Below are 16,926 nucleotides of genomic sequence, written 5' to 3' on the forward strand. Positions count from 1 at the left end.
TGAAAAATTGCATTTTAGCCCTTCAATTTTTTGAAATTTGCAATTTAGTCCCCAAATTTTCGAATTATTGCAATATAACCCTTATATTTTCGGAAATTCTTATTTTAATCCCTTAAGTTTCGAAAATTGGGTTTGTGGTCCTCAAGATTTCGGAAATTACACTTAGGTCCTTATCTTTCGGTTAATTACATTTTGGTCCCTTAATTATCAAAAACTTCATTTTAGACCCTTAAAATTTCAAAAATTGCATAATGACCCCTCAATAAAATTCAAAACCCCTATAAATTTCTTAATTATGATTTTCATTTAATTTTGGCCCTAAAAATTTTATTGGAATATTACATCCTTCACATAAACTAAGGCACAAAATTTCAATACCAATTTCTATGGTTCTAAAATCATATATTGATTTCCAACTAAGGTAGAACATGCAACCTAATTTCCACTAGGTTAAATCTTGTTCCCAATTCCATCCTAATAACCAATTTAATATTTCATGCAATAATAAGCAATATAAAAATGTCAAATGACTAGGTTACCCGTGATAAGCGTAGTGTCTGCCTCCTCCTCAACTTCCTCGGCATTCATCACATATGCTCTCCCAACAGTAGGTGCTTTCTTCTTCGGGAAATCAGCAGCCTTATGCCCTTCTTCCTTGCAAATAAAGCATTTATAAGATCCCCACATGCACTTGCCAAAATGAAAGCGATTGCACTCCTTGCAAGGTTGTTTATCAGCAGGCTTCGGTGCTCCAAGATTTTGTGGCTTTTGCGGTGCTTGCTTCATGACTTGACCTTGGAGCTTTTGTGGCCCTTGAGGTCTAGGAGGACCCGCATATGGCTTCTTGTTTGGCTGATTATTATTCTGATGTTGCTGCCTTTTGCGCTGTAACTCAAACTGGATGTCCTAAAAGGATTGCTCAGACTGGAATGCATAAGTGGTAGCAGTAACATAATCCAAAGGACGCATCATCATAACATTATTCCTTATAGTGGGTCAGTAGACCATCCATGAAGTGTCTCAGCTTCTCTTCAGCATCTCTGGCAATAAGAGGTACAAAGTGACAACCCATATCAAATCTCTTCGCAAATTCAGCAACAGTAGCGTCTCCGTGACGGAGAGTCATAAATTCCCTCTTTAATCTCCCTCTGACATCAGCAGTAAAATATTTCTCGTAGAATATCGTTTGAACAAAAAAAGATATCACATGAGAATAATATGTCATCCAAATGCAACTCTCAATGAAAGCCCAACACATAGTGAACTTACGTTGCATATAAAAATATCTAGTATTTTAATACTCATTTCATTTTGAGTATCTCATTTACCAAATCAAGTATTTTAAAACTGAAATTAGGTATTTCGCAAATAAAACTAAGTATTTCAAAAATTTCAATGCTTAGTTGCGAATTTGTTTTTATTTTAAATAAAAATAATAATTAGTTGAAATGAACATGTCATCCAAATGCATCATGGATGGAAATGCGAGCACTTGGTGAACTTGTGTTGCATATTCGAATATGGCCAGTATTTTAATACTCATTCTGAGTATCTCATTTACCAAATCAATTATTTTAAAACTGAAATTAGGCATTTGCAAGTAAAACTAAGTACTTGAAAAAGCTTAGTTGTGAATTTGTTTTTTTTTTTAAATAAAAAAATTAAATGAAATGAACATGTCATCAAAATGCATCTTGGATGGAAATGCAAGCACTTGGTGAACTTACGTTCCATATTCGAATATCCAATATTTTAATACATATTCTGAGTATCTCATTTATCAAATCAAGTATTTTAAAACTGAAATTATGTATTTTGCAAGTAAAACTAAGTGTTTCGAAAAGTTCAATGCTTAGTTGAGAATTTGTTTTTTTAAATAAAAAATAAATAAATGAAATGAACATGTCATCCAAATGCATATTGGATGGCAATGTGAGCACTTTGTGAACTTACGTTGCATATTCGAATATTCAGTATTTTAATACTTATTCTGAGTATCCCATTTACCAAATCAAGTATTTTAAATTGAAATTAGGTATTTCGTAAGTAAAGTAAGTAATTCAAAATGTTTCATACTTAGTTGCAAGCGAATTTGTATTTTTTAAAATAAATAAAATGAACATGTCATCCAAATGCATCTTGGATGGAAATGCAAGCACTTGGTGAACTTACATTGCCTACTAGAATATCCATTATTTTATTAACTTTTATGAGTATTTCATTTACCAAATCAAGTATTTTAAAATTGAAATTAGGTATTTCGCAAATAAAAGTAAGTACTTCAAAATGTTTCATGCTTAGTTGCAAGCGAATTTGTATTTTTTTAAAATAAATAAAATATTTAAATGAAATGAACATGTCATCCAAATACATTTTGGATGGAAATGCGAGCACTTGGTGAACTTACATTGCCTAATCGAATATCTAATATTTTATTAAATTTTATGAGTATCTCGTTTACCAAATCAAGTATTTAAAATTGAAATTAAATATTTCGCACGTAAAAGTAAGTACTTCAAATTGTTTTATGTTTAGTTGCGAATTTGTTTTTTTCCAAATGTTAACTTAATATTTTGAGAATGCATAAAATTAAATTTCAATTTATAATATTAAGGAACAATAAATTTGGGTATCACTTAAGGGAAATTAAGTAATGAAGCTTAAAAGTGAGTATGTAGGACCAAGTGCTTACCGTTTTACCAAAAGCTATAGTTAGTAGTAATGATGCAACTCAAATCTTTTAAACCGCACAGCAGCTCAAGCACCACGGTTCGATCGCTCTACCAAGCAGGGACAATTATTGCACCCAACAATCTCCCTCCCAATAATTGCACTCTTTGCAATCAATGGGAATCAAACCCGTGACCTTGGCTCTGATACCAATTGTAGGACCGAGTGCTTACCGCTTTACCAAAAGCTATAGCTATTAGTAATGGTGCAACTCAAATCTTTTAAACCGCACAGCAGCTCAAGCACTACGGTTCGATCGCTCTACCAAGCAGGGATAATTATTGCACCCAACAGAGTATTTTTTGCAAAACATTCCTGAAAAAAATTTGCAATGAAATATTTGTAATGATAACAAACCACAACATATATGAAACTATAAGTGAACAAAACAGTTTAATGATTAAGAAATAATCACTTCATAACGTGTTTACAAGTTGCAATTACAAACACAAAATCCGATGTTTTGTGCAACGACATAAATTTTTCCAATCTCACTCAAGCAATTGAGTTTGATAGCAACACAGTAGTCTTCTTAATTACAAACCTCAAATAGTACCTAATACTTGTAAATTGAACAGATTCAGTGTTGGTTTACAAAAAAATTGCCAACAAAAATTTCTCGCACAGAAGAGAAGTGGAGTGTGAAGCGGGAAGGAGGAGTAGAAAGAGAAGATGACCAATAAAAATAGAGATTCATAAAAAAATTTATTAATTAAAAAAGGGTAAAAAGGTAAAAATGCATGAAACATGGAGTAAAAAGTAAATTGAACTTTTGTCAGGTATTAAAACACAAAAAAACTGATGAGGACTGAATCTTAAATAAATAATGGCCAGATGTATTTTTCTCCAAATTGTCCTTTATTCTTTGGTTTTTTCGAATATTAAAAATACCTTTATTTAAAACGGTGATAAACACAAAATTATATCGTTGAAATAGACTAATTATTCGTATTTGATACAACAATCGAAATGTGACGTTTGAGATACTCTACGATTTAAAAGATTTGAGTTACAAATTACCACATCTATTACTTTTAGTAAAGATACAAGCTCTCGGTTCTACACATATTTTCGTATTCATTCTTATATTGGTATGCTCAACATTTTGAATTCTAATTTTTTAGTAATATACATTTTGATTTACCGATAGAAAAAAATAGAAAAGAAAATATGCTGGTTGAGAAAATAAAAATCAACTTAATTTTTTTTTTATCAACATGCTTTAATCTCACTTCGAATTTCACTATTATTTGATTTTATTATTGTGATTGTATAACTATAAGGTTAAATCTGTCATACAATATATTTTTTAATATTTGGTGGATCTAATTTTTCATTGAGCAGGTCTCTTGTGAAACAGTCTCACGAATCTTTATCTGTGAGACGAGTCAATCCTATCAATATTCACAATAAAAAGTAATACTCTTAGCATAAAAAATAATACTTTTTCGCAGATGACCCAAATAAGAGATCCGTCTCACAAAATACGACCTGCGAGACCGTCTCACACAAATTTTTGTCTTTTTCATTTTTATTTTAAATTATAAAAATAGTAACCATGACACATCTGATGCTTGTCCACAAAATATAAAAATAAATTCAATAGAGTTTTACAACGTAGTTATTTTTCTCGATAATAGCAAGAACACATCCAAGTTCACATGATTGTGATCTTTTATAAAGTTTTTATGTTTTGGGTGATTTTGTATGAGAAGAAGGACATGAACTCTTATTGAGTTGAATGATTTGCGGATCATGGCAAGAAAAAATTGGAAAAAGTTTGCACAAAAAACGAATTAAGTGTAAAAAAAAAAAAAAAAAGAAGAAGAAGCAAATTAAGGGAAGTTTCGGAGTATTAAAAAAGGTTTTACCAAAAAATTACTATTTAGTGCTGCTATCACTTAATATATATACTATATCTATATTTCCATGAATATCTTGTAACTTACATTTTTTTTTAAGTGACATTTCCATATTCAACTTTTAAAAACTTACATTTGTGTTTATTAACTAGTTAAATGCAAATTATAGTTACGGTTGACTCAAGTGTTACGAAGACCACATAGTGTAACTAAATGCTAACATTTTAAGATACAAATGAAATTAATTAATTCATAGTTATATTATATACTACCTTTTCAAAAAAAAATTTAATAATTCACCATTAATTAATTCCTTGGTGAAACATAATCTTAGCTAAGCTTCTTAATATATATATATTTATTACATTAAGCTGCTTAATATTTAAAACTAACGTATGAATGAAACTGAGGGGGTAAGAAAGAGGAAATCTTTTATTAATCAATTAATTACATATTTATTTGAAAAACCCTTGAAGTCCACTCTTTAAATCACTTTCCTTTATATGTCTGAGACCATAAATTTATTTTACATTTGGTAAAATAAAATTAGAAAAAAATGGGTGGGAAAATTTCACAGCATGTATTTATGCTGGTGAATTTTTTTATGTGCTTTGTGCTCTCAAATTGCGAATTTCAAGAAAGATTAATGAGGAAATTATTGGGTGAAAGAACAATTTATGTGGATCCATCGAGCCATTCATGCTTTACAACTATCCAAGCAGCCATCGATTCCGTCCCATCGAACAATAAGGATTGGATTTTGATCTCCATCAAGGCTGGAACATACAAGTAAGATCGATTATTTTTTCCGGTTGCACTTTCGTATAATTTTCGGCGTAAAATATAACGATTCCATGCAATTATATCATGTATGATGCATCCATCACTTAGCATAAGTTATACAAGTCGAGGGCGATTATCGCTTTGTTAGACAAAATGCCAGTTCTTCGCTTTCGATTTCGATATTTCAACAGTCTGGTGAATGTAATTCTTTGCCAAGTTTACAGAAAACCCGGATTCGTTTCTTCCTTGTTTTGTTAATATGAATAATGAGCAAACAGATCTTGACCCATTCACTTCTCTTGCACGTGAGAGGTTTTGGTGCAGTCCCCTCCTTTGAATGGTTCGATAGCACGCCTCGTGCCGTCGTTTAATTAAGCAAAATTACCTGAAAATATGAAAATATGTCAGTTTCAACTTTGATTTTACTAAGATTTTAGGGTTTATAGTTGTTTTTTTTTTTTTTTTGGATGCAGTGAACAAGTTGTAATTCCTGGTGACAAACCATTTATCCATCTGAAAGGAGAAGGAATGGGGAGAACCAATGTCGTGTGGGAAGCTCATCAGTATATGTTGAACACTTCAACTTTTTGCTCCATTGCCGATAATATTGTGGTTTCCGGGATTACTTTTATGGTACAATCTTCGATTTATTATCGTTAAAAAAACAAATCTTGATTCCGATATATTGAGCCAAAATATCCGGTTGGGATATATTTTGGTAGATACATTAGGTTGATATTTTTGAAATCGTTTTTTTTTTTTGGGAAAAAAAAAGATTGATATTTTAAAAAATGAAATAATAGTCAGAATGGTAATTATTGTATATGTGAATAATTTTGTTTTATAAAGTATATTTTCCAAAAATTGGTGGGCTCACAAATTTTTTTGGAGAAAATACAACTCAAGGTCCTTTCCAATGGAAGTATTAATAAACAGCTAGGTGAAATTGTGTTTTCAAGAATAACAGTTACTTATTTTGACTTTCTGCCTTGTTGTATAGAATTCTTACAATTACCCCCCGAACGAGAATAAGAATCCGGTGAAGCCTGCGGTGGCGGCTATGATCTCCGGCGACAAATCCGCATTTTACGAGTGTAGTTTCTTGGGGTACCAAGACACCTTGTTGGATGATAAGGGGAGACATTATTTCAAGCGTTGCAAGATTGAAGGATCCACTGATTTCATCTTTGGAAGTGGTCAATCCATTTATGAGGTAATTAATAATTAATTGACAAATTCATTTAATTAAACAAATAATATATGATTTAAAAATACTCTTGAACTATATATTAAGTTCTTCATATTTTTAGAGGCATAATTAGAAGAAGATTAATGAAATAATAATGATTAATTAGTGATGAAAGAAAATTATAAAATGGTTCCTCACAAATTTAAATAAAGAAAATAAATATTTTGTCCTTTGTTTAATTTTGAATTTAGTCCAATCATATTTTAGTTTTGATTTAACACAAAAAATTTGTGAGACAGTTTTACAAATCAATTTTGTGAAACAGATTTTTTATTTGAATCACATATGAAAAAGTAATATTTTTTATTGTAAATATAAGCAATGTTGACACATATCATGCATCATCTCACAAAAGACCTACTGATTTAATGACTCTTGGTTTTTGGTTATTTTGGTCCAACTGCTGATATTACATCGGACAAGGCAAATAATTCATGATATCACGTCAATATTTTTCAGCAAGATGTTAGCATTTCCCAATGTCACGAGACTCTGAAAAAAAAATCAAAGTTAATGCGCCAAAACCAGTATTTGAAAACATTATGAATAAAAATAAAAAAATAAAAAAAACGTTAATAAACAAAAAAGTTTTTTTCCCATTTTAAATATATACATTAAAAACAATAATCTTTCTTGGGTTGTTTTATATACATTAATATATATAAACAAACCTTCTGGAGTCGAGGGTAGTAATCCAATAATTATTATGCTGATAGATTTTTATCAGATGTATAGTTGATTAAAGAGAATGAATTCCTAAATTCTAATTATGACTCTTATCCGATTCGCTTTGAGTTTTAGTCATAATTAAATTAAGAAACTCGACCCACTTTAAAATAGGAATTTAATCCAAATTAAATAATTAATCTTATTATTTCTCAAATAATTACTCCAATTAATTTTATAAAAAAATATTTAAAAAATTATTTATAAAGCTCATTGTAAGGATATAATCTTTAGATTTTTTAACATATAAATTACTTAGTACAAAAAAATTAGAGTATATCTCTTGTGAAACGGTCTCACGAATCTTTATCTGTTAGAACTGAGACGGTCTCACGGATCTTTATCTATGAGACGGGTCAACTCTACCGATATTCACAATAAAAAATAATACTCTTAGCATAAAAAAGTAATATTTTTTTTCATTGATAACCAAAATAAGATATTTGTCTCAAAAAATACGACTTTTGAGACCGTCTCACATAAATTTATAACAAAAAATTATACGCAAACATACTAATTTATTGAATAAGTTCGATCTCACGAATCATTAATCGTGAGACAGAGCAACCATGCTCATAGTTATAATAAAAAAAAATATTTTTGACATAAAAATTAATATTTTTCAACAGTGATTCGAATAGAATATTTGTCTCACAAAATTAAATGTTAATAATGTCTCACAGAAGTTTTTGTATATTTTATGTGCACACTATGGTATAGGATTACTAGCACATAAACAGACATAATTACTATGAAGTAAAGGTTTCACTAAATACTTTTATGAAAGTCCATAAAACCTTAAATAACAAAACAAATCAAATATTTTGAAGTAAAAAACAAAAGCAAAATATACTTTACTTTAAAATTAAAAACGTAAATATTTTTATCGAATTAACTAAAACAAAATATAGAAGGATCTCATATCAAATCCGACCCATTAAAAAATATTATATTTTAGAAAATGTTACTTTTGATTCTATGTATTGGTGAAATCGATCAATCTCACGGGTATAGATACGTGACACTGTTTCATATTAGACATACTCTTGTTTATATTAAATAAATATTTTTATTTAGAAAATATGCATTTTATATACACAATCTATGCTAAAAATATATACACACACACAAATACATAGACGTGCGCACTCATATGTACGTACTATGTGCGTGTGTGTATTATGCGTAATTACATAAATTTTGTTTAAAATTTTAAATTAACCTCTCAAATTTTGACCCTCGTTGGATTAATTTGTCATTATTTTTTTAAAAAAAATTATTTAAAGTATATAGCACAATTTTATCAATGTATTTAAAATTTCTTCAAAATACTTTCTGACATCTACTAACCATAAAGGTCAAACTGAGGTGAAAAAGTGAATGTTGTATGTCATAATCTTGGTAAATTTATCAAAATCACTAATTTTTATTTTCGGCCTGCACTTGGATAAAATCACTATTCCTGATTAGAACAAATCGATTTAAATTGTAGAACAAAAATCACTATATGCTATTTTTATTTTAAAAAAACCCATATATTATTCTATAATTGGCACTAACATAGTTGTCAATACCCCCGCAGCTTCTCGTTATAGCGAATAGCGTGGCGAAGCGACACCACATCGCTACGCGCCATGGACTTTGTAATAGCACTCGCTATCTTTGCTATTGGCACTATAGCCACAATCGCGATAGCTGAAATAGCAGTGCTATTGCAAAACGAAGCTATATGCTTATTTTTTTCTGTCCTTTTTTTCTTCTAATTTTGGCTTTTTTGGCATGTACTTAATTAGGTTTTTGCTGTAAATTATATTTTTCTGCATTTCTTGTTTTATTTTTGTGTCTTCTATGATATTTCAATGAAAAAACTTAAAATAATTTCAGATTTTAGTATTTTACAATTAAAGTTGATGGAATATTATGCTGGAAATTAAGATTTTTGAATTGATGTTACTATATTCTATATATTTTAAATTTATATACTTATGACGTTTACTTTCAAATAACCCTCGCTACGCTATTTGTTATGCGCTATAGCCATGGGCAACCTTTGCGCTACGGGGCGCTATGCGCGATTGACAACTATGGGCACTAATAATTGAATATTTTGGTTGTAGCAATGTGTGATATCAGTGAATGGAGGAGTTACAAACCCTGATTCAATAAGTTACATAGCTGCAAATGCAAGATCAAGTGAAGATGATAGCAGTGGATTCGTATTCAAACGTTGTAATGTGACAGGAACAGGTACAACATACTTGGGAAGAGCTTGGAAATCCTATTCAAGGGTTATATATTCCAACTCTTTTCTCTCGGACAATGTCATTCCTCAAGGTTGGGATGCTTGGGACTTCGTCGGCCAGGAGTAAGAAATATCGATGTTCACCTTAAATTTTGTGTATATATTCTTTCTGTTGACGATGTTTTATCTTGAATTATATGTGTGTCTTTGCATGTTATCCGGCATTGTTATTTATCTCTTCAAAAACAAAAAAACTCTGACAAGACCATTTCACGTATCAATTTTGCGAGACAAAAAATGTAATCATCATGTTAAGAGAAGTATCTTACGTTTGGGGGAATTATATAGGTGAAGTGCTTGTGACTTTTTTCGTTAGTTTGTACTTTGTAAGGATGAGTTGTGAATGAAAAATATGCCATGTGTAAGCATATTCTAAATCCATTTTCTTGCGCCTTAACCAGGAGTCGCTTAACCTTCGCTGAGTATGAATGCAACGGATCGGGATCCGATAAATCGAACCGAGTCAAGTGGGAAAAGAACCTAAGTCCAATGGAGTTCCTCTCATTCACAAGCAATGCTTACATAGACACAGATGGGTGGATACAGAAACTACCCTTCAATGTACTGGACTAATCGAATTGCAGACGCTGCTTTGTTCGACTTCCACGAAAATCGGTTGCCTTCTTTCCTTTGCTTTGTACCTAGGAACTACGTAGATTGACTTTTTGTTTTCTTCTTTTCTAGGAAAATAGAGGGCACAGATGATTGTGTGTCAAGAATATGTCAATGCTCTTCAATTTTTTGTTAAATTTTCTGCTTATGGTTGATGTTTTTGGTTCCAACTTAATCCATCAAAGCCCTGAGAACCATAAAATTTTCTTATATTACAAAAGTAAAAGAACAAAAACACACTTCCAACTTTGTTACAAAATGACCCAAACATGTACATACAACCAAGTGAAAGATCATTGTATTCCAAGAGATTGAATTCTTCTAATGAGACATAAAGAAGACTCGTTTCTTCGTCTCCATTCTTCCTTTTTCTCCTTCTTACTATCCGCCTCCACAAACCACTGATCGTGACCGTCCAATATGTTTACAATTTGCCTCATGCTCGGTCTGAACTCTGGATTAGAACTCGTGCACGCGATTCCCAGTTTCATTAGCCTCACCAGTTCCCTTTCATTGTATTGTGCATTCCAGCTTCCAATCAACAAAATCTCTGTATGGCCTTTTCCGGGCCTCGAATTGATGCAATCTGTCTACCAAAAGAACATCACGCTGCCTAAAGTCGACTGCCATTTTTCCACTGATCACCTCGAGGAGCACGATCCCAAAGCTGTAAACATCAGCCATTGTAGTTGCTTCACCTGAGTCCATGTATTCTGGTGACATGTACCCAAATATCCCACGGACTGAAGTTTTCTTATCGACACCTACGTGATGGCCATGTTCGTTTCTTGTTAAGAACTCGGCAAGAGCAAAGGAACCTAGTCGTGGGTTCATATCCGGATCAAGAAACACTGCAGAAGATGTGATGTTTTTGTGGATCACTCGTTCATCCCATTCTTCATGAAGGTAGTAAATGGCCGAAGCCAGTGATTTGATCACACTGTAACGTTGATTCCAATTCAAGATCAAATTATTTCTTTTGGGTTCATGGTGGAAAATAATGTTGCTCAGAAGTCGGGACGCAGAGTAATCATAAACGACCAGCATCTCCCCTTGCTCGGTGCACCATCCCCGGAGCTGTATCAGGTTTCTGTGGCGTAATCTTCCCAAGTTTTGGAATTCATTCGCAAATCTACTTCTTAATGCAGGGCAAGTCTTCATGCCCAATCGTTTCACCAAAATGTGGTGACCGTTGTTAAGAAAACCATAGTATGCCGTCCCAAAGTCCACTTCTGCTACCCTATGTGAGTCAGAGAAATTGCTTGTTGCTAAGATGATCTCCTCGTATGTAAAGATTCTTGGAGTTTCGAGGACAGGAAAAGTTTTTTGGGGGCTACACTTACTACCCGATGAAGCAATACCTCCAGCCTCGGGTTCAGCGGTCATGTAAATGGTTTCGGCGTTAGCTGTGACAAAGTTCGATGAGTGAAAAGCAGTTGTGCTACTGCTGGTGGTACTCGATTTTGAAACATTTGAGTTCGAGTCCATGCTCGTGCTAATCGAGGACGACAAAGAAATGTATAAAGGGTATGACCGAAATGATGGAAGATCAGGTAATGTACCGTATACATTGCCGGAGAGAGCTTCCACCACCCATTTCATATTAGGCCTCGAATTCGGGTCATGAAACGTGGACATTAGCCCGATTTTTATGCAACGTTCTATGTCTGATTGAGCAAAATCCTTGTCCGGAATTCTAGCATCCCCTGCTTGAAGCAGGGCACCCTCATCAGAAAGTCTTCTTATCCAATCAAGCAAAATGATCTGATCATCAGGGTAAGTCAAATCCACCGCACGTCGACCCGAAACAATCTCCAACACGACAATACCGAAGCTGAAGACATCGGACTTAGCCGTGGCCACACTTCTCTTCTGAAAGCTCTCTGGAGGCAAGTAGCCTATCGTCCCTCCAACTCTAGTAGTTTCCACCAGCCGGAACTGCCTATCTTTAAACACCGGTGGCGTCTTTGGCTCGTGTTCGACGTTGTGTTCGAGCCACCGAGCGAGGCCAAAGTCGCCTAACCGTGCATTGAAATGGGAGTCGAGCATGACGTTACTAGCCTTCACGTCCCGATGTATGATCTGAGTTTCGAGCTGTTGATGGAGATAATTTAAGGCAGCTGCTAATCCATGGACTATTTTCCTTCTTCTGTTCCACGTAAGTGGTGGCGACGCCGCATCCAAAGTTTCCGGCCGTCTGAAGAGTACTCGGTCGAGGCTCCGGTTCGGCATGTATTCATAAACAAGAAGAAGCTCCTCTTCATGAATACACCATCCTCGCAGCTTGACAAGATTCCGGTGACGGAGATTGGCCACAGCCATCAGCTCCGCCGTGAAAGTCTTCTCAAACCGCTCCCCTCTCTCCGCCAGGCATTTCACGGCCACCACCGTGCCGTCGCTCGGCAAAACCGCCCTGTAAACGCGGCCAAATCCTCCACTTCCGAGCACTTCCTTCTCGCTGAATCCATTGGAACCTATAAACAGCTCAGAATAGCTGAAAATTCTTGGGTTTTCGCCACCCATTTTTTCTTGAATTTGCACGCCTTCTGCATCGATAAACAGGCTGGAAGACTGTTTCTTCTGAAATTCTTGATGAGAAATACGTGCCCATTTGGATCTGTATAGGCGGTGGAGTGATTGACGGAGAAAATCAAGAATTAAAAGGCCGCAGTTGCGATCGGATGACTGCTTCGGTGCGGCTTTCTGGACTTTTTTGTGATCAAGTTCTTCAAATTCAGTGGGTAAGATGAAGCAAAAACCTTTCAACTGCATGATTTAATTCGTATCAAGAACTTGGATCGAATAACTTTAGATGATTCTTGCATAGAAATGGATGCATAGTTTCGTTCTAATGAGAAGGTCTTGAAACTTAATTTGCATATATTTATACACGATGAATAGGAAAAACAATGTATATTTATTTAACACAAAAATTCTTTCTTACAATTAAATTTTGTTATCAAAATATCATTTTCCAATGTTAATATAAATACAGTATTTTATTTAATGAATTGATCAAAAAATTTACTTTATCTTATTAATTTCCACAAAGATAAAATAATTTGATTGATAATAACCTTAATAAATTAATAAAAATATTATTGTTTAAATTTTAGTAATTAAAAAATTTATTCATAGTTTAATAATAATTTATCAATTGTATTTTTAATTAACATAAAATATTTGAATGAATGTATATAGTACTAAAAGTTAATATTTTTTAAAACTTTATTTAATAAAATGTTAATTAATATATTGAAATATAAAATTTTAAATAAATTTGAATAAATAAAAAATAGTAGAATTATAAAATATAAAATATCATATTACCCTACTTTATATTTGGAAACTTCTATAAGTATCAAATATCCACTGCTCATTATATTTTTATCGTGATAGGAATTTTTATTATAATATGAAAGTCAATTCCTAGACTTCTAGATGTATTTTTTTTTAAAAGATAGAGATGATATATTAATGAATTTAAATTCCAAGAAATAATAAATAATGTTAATTTAAAAATATATAAATATTTAATTTTTTTTTCTAATTGTACCAAAAATATATTGTGATTTATAACAATGACATCAATCATAGAATGATACAAATCGATGAAGTACGCGGTGATATGGCCTATCAAGGGTTCGAAAATGGTGATGAGAGTCTGAGGAAGTGTAAAAACTCGATTTCCGGTCCTTATTGTCCAAGTAGCAGGCTACCTCGGTTCTGGAATTGACCGGTTTGGAGGTATAACTCGACGAGCTTATAATTTATCGTCAACTAATAACGTGATATTTGACGATTTAATTATATATCAAGGATTGCGGAATTTAATTACAAATAATCTTGTTAATAAAATAATTGAATCCGAATATTGTGAATTCTTTCGATAAAAATTAAAGTTTGCGAATTTAGGAAAATTAGTCTCTTGAATATTAATTTAGCGTTATTTAAAACTAAAAAAAATATTTTACGACAAACTAAGATATAAAGATTGATTTTAGGTATTTTAATCAATATTGAGATTTTAGGAATTTCAAATGCCTAAATAGTTGAATTTGGAATTTTAGTTGAATTTAAATGGTTATGAGTTTGATACATGATATTAAGATAATTTAAATTAATATTCAGGTGTTTTTTTAGTTGACATTTGCATGATTTATTGAGTATTTAAATTACTGATAAGATGGTTGGGGTATATAAAGATCAATTATTTTCACGATATTTGATAGAAATATCTGATGTTCATATGTATGATTTATTTGTTATTTGTTGATTTATGTTGTATTTTATGTCGAATCACATATTATCATTTGGTAATTGATGCGCAAAATTAAATTAAATTTTTCTTTTGTTCGCACATATTTTTATTTTAGTTTAGACACATAATATCAATGAACATATCATATTGAGCATGTCTGTTATTAAGATTCAATTATATTTCAGTTGAGATCCATTATATATATGATATGATATTGTGTCATTGAAATGTTTGACTACCTTAATTTGGTCTTGCTTAGGTAGTTGTTGGCTTTGAGACTGTGTCATATCCTAGGCACATTCCACTGAGTTGTTGACCAGCTCGAACATATTATATATGATTGTTGATATCGATCATTTGAATCATAATATTCTGATATCTTGCATCTATTCATGCATGACATCATTGCATTTCTATGTCATATGTTGTGGTTTCTTGATACCTCGTACTGGAGTTCTAACTCCCGAAAAGGGGCTGTCGTGTCTTTTGTGTCTGGACATGACATGTGGTACATGTGGTTCGACATTATGTGCTCAAGAGGAAGCATCGGTAAGCACCAGAGTTCCTTGAGAGCGAGCTCAGTCGTGTTTAAGTACAACATAGTGTTTTCGTATCTCAGACACTATATGTATATGTATTTGTAGGATTGTATTATGTTATTATCGAAGTCTTGTCGACTCTATGAATATTTTGGTTTGTATATATCATGATTGTGTATGACCGACACTTGTTATGTTGTTGTATTTACCGAGGACATATATTATTTATTTTGATTGCATATTAATAAATCTTGGTTAGGATAGTTAGACGTAAATTAAATCTTATCAAATAATTATTTTATTCTTTCAAGGGCAGTGAAAATCAGATTTACATATACATATATATATATGTAAATTTAATGTAATATTATTAAAAATATGTTTTTTTTTCAAGAAAAAAATTAGTAGATTTCTTTTCTTTAAAAGGTGGAGCTGTTGTCGACGTTCTTTTATTCAACACATTAGGTGGCAGAACTGACTTTTCTCAGAATGAAAAATGAAAAGTCCCTTTTTATGACGTCAGCATAGAAGAAGAAGCTTCTTAATTTAGCATAAACACATATTTTTTTATTTTTAAAATAAATACATGGATAAAGGTGTTCACATTAAGGGGGCTTTAATAATTTATAAATTATTAATTATTAAAACTTTTTTTAAAAAATAAAAAAGTAACGAAAAGAATTTTTCACAGTTTTGACGCACTTTGATGCTCTATTTGACATTAGAAGTTTCGGACGTGGGATAGGCTTGAATAATTCAACTTTATCTCTTTATTGTGTGGGAAAAATTCCCAAAATTTCCGAGGATTTGCTTACAACTTTTTGCTTTCACAATTTTAGGTTTTTCTCGTCGAAGTTTTGAAAAAATAAATATTGTATCAACATTCTACGATACTATGTGAGCAGTATTTAGTATCACACTAACATGACATTATTTTGGCAGTAAAATAAATAAATAAGACTAAAAAAAAGAAGTCGATTTAATAAATTAAGACGGAATTTTAACTAATTAGAAGACAAAAAACTTTATTTCGGTCAACTTGCAATTATAGATTTCGTAGTTTAACTTGTAACCCTAATTTATGACATTGACTCTGATAATGATTTTAGGACAGAACATTTATCATTTAACCAAAATATATAGTTGTTGATATATAATGATGCAACTCAAATATTTTACACGTATAATAACTCAAACAACATGTATTGATTGTTCGATATCTTAGGCCTTAGCAAGAAGAGTCCCATATGTACGATGCAATATTCGACTAGAATACTAGTACTTATGTTAGAGTATGTGTTCAGCAATCCAACTTGTATCATAAGTTTTATTAACTCTTATGCAATAAACAATATTTATTTTAATGATAATTTGCGTTTTACCAAATTATGATATTTATTTATCTGCATACTTATTCAAAATGCATATACAAAAACCTTAAATATACTACAGTACAATAAGATCATAAATGTTACGTCGATCATGAAACACATTTTATTTACCGTATATTCTAAACTTGTTTATAGTCGACTCAGCCGCATAAAATAAATATCAAGGTCAATTAAACTCGAGACTAGCATATGTGATATTATATGCCATGTTTCATTGGTATGAGAATGAAAATGTCAAATCTTATAAACGGGTGATTATATGACGAGTCACTTAAAAATCATCTCCTGAACTTTCAAAGTAGTTATCACATATCAGGTATATGAGTCCTCGATTATGGTTATGTACATTAGTCATTTGACCCGAGACAATATAAAGACTCTACATACTATTGTTGCACTTTGACTTGTTTATCGATTGTGATATATGAGTTGAAGGGGCCTTACTATATGCTATAATCATAACCTACTGAT

General features: G+C 31.9%; 2 protein-coding genes across 2 annotated transcripts; one reads left to right on the top strand and one right to left on the bottom strand.

Annotated features, from left to right (window-relative positions):
- Positions 1–5,216: 5,216 nt before the first annotated feature.
- Positions 5,217–10,323, top strand: LOC142551232 (putative pectinesterase 29). The gene is made up of 5 exons (XM_075660360.1): positions 5,217–5,381; positions 5,849–6,008; positions 6,376–6,588; positions 9,468–9,715; positions 10,054–10,323. The coding sequence occupies exons 1-5, from the start codon at positions 5,239–5,241 to the stop codon at positions 10,223–10,225; spliced, it is 936 nt and encodes a 311-aa protein (XP_075516475.1). The 5' UTR covers positions 5,217–5,238; the 3' UTR covers positions 10,226–10,323.
- A 125-nt stretch (positions 10,324–10,448) lies between these two features.
- Positions 10,449–13,129, bottom strand: LOC142551231 (receptor like protein kinase S.2). Its single transcript, XM_075660358.1, is given in 2 exon segments — positions 10,449–10,788; positions 10,790–13,129. Coding segments are annotated over 2 exon segments (2,478 nt in total). The 5' UTR covers positions 13,037–13,129; the 3' UTR covers positions 10,449–10,557.
- Positions 13,130–16,926: the final 3,797 nt, after the last annotated feature.

Source organism: Primulina tabacum, chromosome 7 (genome assembly GCF_025594145.1).
Source record: "Primulina tabacum isolate GXHZ01 chromosome 7, ASM2559414v2, whole genome shotgun sequence".
NCBI classification, from domain to species: domain Eukaryota; kingdom Viridiplantae; phylum Streptophyta; class Magnoliopsida; order Lamiales; family Gesneriaceae; genus Primulina; species Primulina tabacum.